This window comes from Apaloderma vittatum, unplaced genomic scaffold (genome assembly GCF_000703405.1).
Source record: "Apaloderma vittatum isolate BGI_N311 unplaced genomic scaffold, ASM70340v1 scaffold795, whole genome shotgun sequence".
In the NCBI taxonomy this organism is placed as follows: domain Eukaryota; kingdom Metazoa; phylum Chordata; class Aves; order Trogoniformes; family Trogonidae; genus Apaloderma; species Apaloderma vittatum.
In genome coordinates, this window is record NW_009717634.1 from 17,663 (window position 1) to 25,859 (window position 8,197).

At 50.0% G+C, this 8,197-nt stretch overlaps 1 protein-coding gene across 1 annotated transcript in view; it reads right to left on the minus strand.

Moving 5' to 3' along the window:
- ITGA11 (integrin, alpha 11) overlaps window positions 1–8,197 on the minus strand; it is a gene marked incomplete at its 5' end in the record, with an annotated part of 37,541 nt that overhangs the window by 15,754 nt on the left and 13,590 nt on the right. The window contains 7 exons of the mRNA XM_009869976.1: window positions 104–252; window positions 1,908–2,052; window positions 3,050–3,120; window positions 4,036–4,201; window positions 5,312–5,456; window positions 6,077–6,225; window positions 6,830–6,957. Of these exons, the coding sequence (XP_009868278.1) occupies window positions 104–252; window positions 1,908–2,052; window positions 3,050–3,120; window positions 4,036–4,201; window positions 5,312–5,456; window positions 6,077–6,225; window positions 6,830–6,957 (953 nt within the window). The remainder of the gene's footprint in view (window positions 1–103; window positions 253–1,907; window positions 2,053–3,049; window positions 3,121–4,035; window positions 4,202–5,311; window positions 5,457–6,076; window positions 6,226–6,829; window positions 6,958–8,197) is intronic.

Sequence of the window (8,197 nt, forward strand, 5' to 3'; positions counted from 1 at the left end):
TTTTAAACAAAATTGCAGAATGAAAGGGTAGGATTGACGTAGCACACGTGCCAGGTGGAAAAACCCCATGCAGCGTCCTTGGCAGCACGTGCCCCAAAATTACCTGCTCGCCCTTCAGCGCCTGGTGGATGGTGAGGTTTTGGTTGTTGTGCATGCTGAAAATTATGACTTTCCCGGTGTGGTTGAACCTGGGCGCTCCCGCGACGTAAATCCGCTCGTGTTTGGTGGAAATGACGGAGGAGACGGTGTAACCTGGGAGAGAGGTGAGTGTGCACGGGGTGAGCACGGCCGAGCAGCTCCCTGCCTGCTCCCGAGGATCTGCTTTCCATTAGCCCCCGGCTGCTGACACAACTCTGGCCACCTCCCAGATCGGGAAGCTGAGAAACCCAGATTTCTTCAAGATAAAGCTCTTCAAATAAATCCCAGTGCCTTAACCCTGGGCTTTGAGCCGCCTGCTCAGCATCTACCTACACCCTGAGCAACTGGGCTCTGCCAAGAGTGTTGGCATCGCCTCATACAGTTGAAAAACCTCCCGCAAAAATCCTTCTTTCATCGAAGGCAAGTCCATTTCCCAGCCTGACAAGTTTTTTTTTTACTTCGCGGCTCACATCAAGTTAAACAAACGCTAGCAAGGTGCGTGCATGCTGCTCCTTCGAGACCCCAGCAACATCGCACCTGAAACCAAGCGTGAAAGACTTTGCTGATGCTTGACGTTAACACTCACAGCCCAATAAAAGCCTCAAGACCTTGTTGCTCATGAGTCTTTATGGAAACAACCTTGTGTAAGAGAATGACCCGGAGTGATCCCTCTTTCCTACCCAGAGGGGTTGTTTTCTGCGCCGGCAGCACCGACAGCAGACGTCGCGTGTGCTGGGCTGCGGCACGTGCCTGTGGCCGGAGACAGGTTTATCTAGGAATGTAATGCTGGGGCTGAAAAATCCTATTTTTCAAATCCAGCTCCAGGTTCCTGCAAACTCAAAGCACGGCCAACTGCGAAGCTGGATCAGATCACTGAGGGGGTCACATCAAGCTGAATTTTGAGCATCTCCAGGGATTGCTAAGGTTTACAGACCCCTTTCCCTGGCATTACCTGGGTCTCTGTTTCCCTAAATATTCCCTTCCTGGTGGGATATTCCTAAGTCAAGCACCAACCTTGAAACCCCCAGGTTGCAGCGCTGGGCTAGTAGGGCAGTTCCACAGCAGAACGCACCAGCATTTCCTTTATTTTTCTGTATTTCTTATTCCAGGCAATGGGAAAGACAGAGCCCAGCTGGGATCCCACATGTTGCCGGGGGTGCCCCTTGCAGATTCACAGCCATCCCCACCCCAGGAGCTCAGAGCCAAGCCCAGGGGCCACCCTGCTGTCACCCGGAGAGATGATCCATGGGTGCAGGGGCTGTTGATGTCCCCCAGCATCCCACCCCTCTCCCTGCCACGGGACAGCTCAACCTGGCATGCCCATCCCCAGAGAGCAGCTTAAATTTTGCAAAGCAGGCTGTTATTTTCACTCCGGAGCTTCAAAAGCCGCAGATGGAACGGATTAACCCGGCAGGTATTTCCTCCCTAGGCATGAAATTTCAGCAGTGCTTTTTAAACAGTTCCAGTAAATGCTGTAGATGACCCGGGCTGGCCGGTGGCTGAACTATTTCTGAATTTAAACCACTTTTGTGCTGCGTGCTGGGGTGGACACAGGACTTTTCCCAGGTGAGGGTGCTACATACGCTGCATCCCAAAGGGACAACGTGGGTCTCGCACCGACAGCAGCTCGTGAGCAGCCACGCATGGTACTGCCCATGCTGGGAGAGCTGGCTGCTGTTAGTCACTTAAGAACTACATTGTGATTCCTATTATTAAGCTTAAAACTATGGATTCAGCCCTGGAAGCAGAGCCTCGTTCATCTTTCGCACCTAAATAAGCGCCGTGATTTTTCAGCTCCTCTGGGAACTCCTGGAGATAAGATTCCCGCAGGGGAATGACCTTCCCACTGCTGGTTTCCTTCAGGACGGCTCCGTTCCAGTCGTAGGCACCCACCGCCCCCAGCAAGATCCCGTCCTGTGGGAGAGATTGGCTATTAGGAAGAATTTCATCACTGGAAGGGTTCTCAGGGACTGGAAGGGGTTGCCCAGGGCAGTGGTGGAGTTTCCATCCCTGGAGGGATTTAAGAGTCGTTTAGACACAACCGTAGGATGTGGTTTAATTGAGGACTTGTCAGTGTTAGGTTAAGGGTTGGACTTGATGATCTTAAAGGTCTTTTCCAATTTGGGCAATTCTGTGAGAGCAGAAGTTATTTGAGGGTACTTTTTGCCAGTCGGAGGCAATCCTCCGTGTGGGCAAAGCTGGTTCAGTCTGAGGCTGAGATGAACGAGGGGACCCGATGGGCTGGAGAACACACACAGGGATCCATCAAAGTCCAGCTCTTAGACTAGATACTTATTGGAGCCTGCAGTGCGCGGGAAAGAACAACAGCCAACGGTCCCTCCCAGAAATTGCACATTTAACAGAAAAAAGGAGGAGTCTCACAAATGGAAAATAATAATAATATAGAAAGAAAAAAACAAGCAAACCGTTCTCCGAAGCACACCTGCAAAGATGGAGATTTTTAAACATGCTGGAATGACATTTCCACCTAATCCTTATCTTTTTGTCATGCTTCTGCACAAGAAAACCCTGAGCAGAAATGCCTCCTGGCTTTTCACTCGGACCCATCATCCCGCAGAGCCCGTGGAAGAAGGGGACTGGCCATCCTCTGCACCTCACCACCGAGAAGAGCCTTCCTCCATGGCCCATCCCAGCTCATTCTCTCCAAGAGGACGTGGCATCGGGAGCAGCTGCCTTGAAGAAGGTGCTGGGCTCCAAGCAACCCCCATTCCCCACGGGATAAACCAACCCCAACAGCACTTTCTTCCTTATGTTCGCAATTTAGCTTCATATTTCATAACTTGCCCCAAATACTCATCTCCCCATCTGCAACTGGTGGCGATGAGGAAAAGCGTGGAGCACCCGCTTGCACAGGCAGGAGCAAAAAAAAACCTCACATTTACTCTCTTACTTCTACAACATGCGATGAAAATCCAGTCTGGGACATTTCCAGGCCAAAGGAGATTTCATTCTTGTTGGTTCCTTAAAAAAAAAAATAAAAAAGGGAGAATTTGTATTTAATAGTGGGTCTGAGCGGTGCCACAGCCAGTTGGTGTGGGCTGAGCGTCCACCTCTACCCAATCTGGAGCATCAAGGACCTCAGTGGCCTCAAATGAGCCTGTTTCTCCATAAATCCCCTCAATTGCACAAACTCGTGCTCTTAATAGGTACTGGGAGCTCTGTCGCAACGCGGTTCTCTCCTTTCCTAGCTGTGAGATCACAAAAGAATGTGGATTTAGAGGATTTCACTTTGCAAACTGACCGAAGCTTCTCACCCAGGGAAGCTTTCTCCCACAAATGAGTGTTGGGCTGGCTAGACCGAGGTAACTGGCAAACTGGTGGGGAGTTTGTGAGCTGGTTTGACCAAAATTCCCTCAAATCCTGAGATGTTTAATTTTCAGTGAAAGCCTTCCATCTTCCGTTTCAATTGTTCATCCCAGGATGTGCTTTTCCTATGGAATTTGGATAAATTTAGTTTTGGAGACCGACAAACTTGTCATGAGGTGGACAGAAGCGCTGTCATTTAAACTAAAAAAATTTCCTGACGCTTCCTTTTAGCCAATAAACCATAAAATCCCAAATTACTCTCATAATCCCACAACATCTGCCACCCTGAGGAGCCACTGGCAGCAGCATGTGGGGATTTTTTTTGCTTGTTTATAGCCCATTTGGGTTTGAAAGGAGTTGGATGGTTGAAAAAGACATTGACACCCATCCCAAATTCCAAAAGGTTGCTATAAATGACTGAGCTGTCACAGCTCTGCAAACAATGGTTGCCAGAATGAGGGGTGACCTCTTGAGGAGAGGGCATCCATGCTCCTGGAACTTAAGGGATGCAAACCACTCCAGATAAAGACATTTCTTTCTATATGAAGGTATTCAAGAAGCATCACTCACCTTCCAAGCTAAATATCCTTTCCCCCAGCGCGTCCACAATGTCTTTGAGCGCCGCTTCATCTGTGACGTTAAAGAAATGTTTGTCGTCTGGGTCGCTCGCTATGAATTTTATCTCATTCAAAAAGGCTTCAGGGTTGATTCCTCTTCTGTTATAATAACCCAACACCTAGATTTGAGATAGAAATGCGAGAATCAGGTGGTTTCATGCGATGGATAGAGCCATCCCAAAGCACCTGAGGGGTGTCTCTACAGAAGGAGCTCTACAATCTCGGCATCCAGGTGTTGGAGAAGGTCCAGAGAAGGGTGGTGAAGCTGGTCTAGAGCATGTGTCTTACAGGGAGTGGCTGAGGGAACTGGGGCTGTTCACCCTGGAGAAGATGAGGCTGAGGGGGAACCTTCTCACTCTCTACAACTGCCTAAGAAAGTTGTGGTGAGGTGGGGTTGATCTCTTCTCCCATGTAACAAGTGATGGGACAAGAAGAAATGGCCTCAAGTTGAGCCAGGGGAGCTGTAGATTGGATATCAGGAAAAATTTCTTCACCAAAAGGGTTGTCAGCCCTGGAACAGGCTGCCCAGGGACATGGTGGAGTCACCATCCTCAGAGGTGTTTAAAAGATGTGTAGAAGTGGTGCTCAGGGGTGTGATTTAGTGGTGGACCTGTCATTGTGAGATTAACAGTTGAATGATCTTAAAGGTCTTTACTAACTAAAATGATTCTGTGACCTGACACCCCACCGCAGGACCAAACCAGAGCAAGGAGTCGTCATAATTCCTCCAGGCACCCGTCGTGCCCTTTCGCTCCTGCTTGTCCCCGCCCCCAGGCCCTGCGTCCTTCTTCACCCAAAGGGTTGTCAGCCCTGGAACAGGCTGCCCAGGGACATGGTGGAGTCACCATCCTCAGAGGTGTTTAAAAGATGTGTAGAAGTGGTGCTCAGGGGTGTGATTTAGTGGTGGACCTGTCATTGTGAGATTAACAGTTGAATGATCTTAAAGGTCTTTACTAACTAAAATGATTCTGTGACCTGACACCCCACCGCAGGACCAAACCAGAGCAAGGAGTCGTCATAATTCCTCCAGGCACCCGTCGTGCAATTTAGGTCCTGCTTGTCCCCGGCCACAGCGCCTGTCCCAGCAGCTGAATCCAGAGCCAAGCATCCTACCACCCCCTGCAGAAGCAGAACCAGCAGCCAGGACCGCCACCAACACACTGGGAGCAGTGGAGGTGGGTCACCACGGACCTCTGGTGCTCGAGTGCATCATCGTCCCCCCCACTTACCGCCACCGCGTATCTGGTGACGTTGTCCTTCTCGCTGTCCTCAATCACCTTCTCCAGGTCTGGGCTGTCGTGCGACTCTCCATCTGTGATTACAATCATTACTCTCTTTGCCCCTTTCCGGCCACCTTTCTGAAACGCTTCCGAGCTGCAATTGAAGAGATGCCCTGGGCTGCTCAGCCTCGCCGGAACCGCCGCGCGCCCCAGCGCCGAGACCCGCGCCCCATCGCCCTGCTAGCCCCTCGGGGAGGTGCAGTCGGGTGCAGGACTCTTGAGCAACATTTAGGGATCTTAAAAAGGGATTTTCTTCCTCTTCGTACAGGAGAGGAGCCTTTAATTCAGCAAAATACCCTAAATCTGCGGCAGGAATATTTGTGCGCAGCAGCACAAACCCCAGATAAGGGAGGAGATGGGGCTGGACCGAGCTGCTGGGTACCCGACGGGGCTCTAAGGAAGAGCTGCAGTGCTGGGGGCAGATATGGAGTCGTGTTTCGGGGCTGAGAGCTCAGCTCTGGGTGTTTTCAGAAAGAGGATCTGCCTCTGTGTCCTCCCCCTGCTCCAGGTGCAAGGGAGGACGCAGGGGTTTTGCAAAGCATCGTTTGTCAGGCATCAACTAGTGAGGAAAACTTTTTGCAGTGGCACTTTTAGCCTGGTGGTATCCCACGCTTTCTAAGCGGCAAGGTAAAGGGAAGGGGGAGAGAGGGAAGGAAAACAAATGGTGATTTTAATCTTGTTCTCGGAATGAACGGGAAAGCGAGCGATTTTTACCGAGCAAACTCTATCCCATAGGCAGTCCTGGTTTCTGTGCCTCCTCTTTGCTCTATGTGACTGGCGGCTGCTACCACATCTTTTACAGACCTGTAGTCGTTTAAATGAAACTCGTGGACCACATCTTCTCCGTACTGAACGACTCCGACCTGGGGATCAAAGGAATATCATCAATACACCGACACGACGTGCACGCTTCCTCACCCACAGGAAACAACAGCCTCTGCTAAAAATCTATCACTCTGTCCCCATTTGCACCGAATTTTCCTGTGATAATGTTGGATTTTGTTCCAATTCTCTGCCAGCTTTCACCCACGCACAGCCATCCCTGCCCGGCTCTAAATGTTTGCTGCATCCCACTGCAGACCCACAGCAGCTCTAGATGGGATCAAACTGGGGGATTATTTGTGCAAATTGTTGAGGATATCCCTACACAAATCCCTGCCCAAATCAGCCTGGGATTGCTAATAGGAAGAGGATGGAGAGCTCTTCCCAGCTGCAACAACTTTCCTCAACGCAGGGCAACATTTCATCCTCCCCACACCTGGTTGGGGTGCTGCTCTCTCCACAGCTCATTCAGGGGACTTAACGGGAGTGTTATTTCCATGGGTCTGGCTTTAAAATGCACACATTACAAGTTTATTTTGAAAATATGTGAAATAGTGTAGGAAAGGGACATTAAAAGGGCCCTGTGAGCACAGCCGAGGGACTTCACACAACACAGGGAGATGTGCAAGTTGTGCAGGGACTTACTTGTATCTGGCCAGGGCCAATATAAAATTTTTTCAAGATGTTGATCAGGAAGTGCTGAACTTCAACCCAAGGATAGATGCTGTTTGATCCGTCCAGAACTATGATTATGTCCATGTACGTCTGGCATCCTGTGAAAAATACGCCGCGTGTTATCGAAAGACCTTGGCAACGCTTGCAAAGGGGAGATTTATGGCTTTCATTCCTTGTAGCCAGGTACTTGCTTGGGAAAAAAAAAAATTAAAAAAAATCTTATTTTGATCACTCATAGAGACTTTTGAGCTTCAATAAGGTGGAAAGAAACCACAAGCATCCTCTGCCGAGAAAAGATCGGATAACTTTCTAAGAATAACACTCAGTGGTATCTTTTCTGATTCAGATTCGGATCTTTATCCGGTCTAATATAGCTGCACACTTCAAAGAGCTGCAGGCAGGATCCGGCCTCTGCTCCTCCCGCCGAGCAATGCTTTCCCCCTGAGTCACCCCTCAGCCCCGCCTGGACTCACCATAAAACTCAGCTCGGGCATTTCCTCCCCTTCCCATTAAATCCTCCGCGACAAAGCAGCCAAAAACCCCAGCGAGGACCCCAGGGCTCGGCTCCGAGGGACGAGCCACAAAGGGTTTAACCAGTCGCCGGGTTTTCAGCGGGGGAAAAAGTGCTCAGCGTCAGCTCTACCTTGCTCGTATTCTATAACGCTGTATAAAGAAGCTGCAGAAAAAAACCCAAAAGATGCTGGATTTTCCAGCTGCCCTTTTCACCTACTGGAGGCATTTATGGGTTGGTGTTTCCATGGGCTGGAGTCACGGGTGGGTCACTCCATCACTGTGGTCCCAGCTCCCTGCCACCACCTTGATGCCCCAACAACCCCCAGAACCGATGCAAAGGAGCTGACCCTCTGCATCCCCAATTAACTAAGTGATAACGAGTTGCTCATTAACCACCTTCTCTCTAAAAAAAACCCAAAACAATCGCCCTTTGCAGCCAAAAGCATCTCTTGGCTACGTAGAGGGAAGTGACACTGGGAATTTGGTGGTGGGCTCTGCTTTTCCTGGCTCTGCCCCCCTAAAAGTCCTGATTTCCCATGGAAATTATTGACACCTCCATGCTTGTGAGAATTGATGGACGCCGAAGGGGTGATGGAGCTGGGGCGTTGCACCCCATGCCTGGCTGGGGAAAGGAGCTTCTAGGAGCCTTGACGGCGCAGGACAGGCTTCTGTAATTTCTTACCACCTGCAGGAAATCTAAGAAGCTTATTTAAATACCTCAAAATAAACCCACGCATCCAATTTTACGAAATTGGGCCAAAACACTCAGCTTTCCGTCAATGAGCTCATTGTTTTTTGCGTGGCCGAGATCTGAATTCTTTCCCT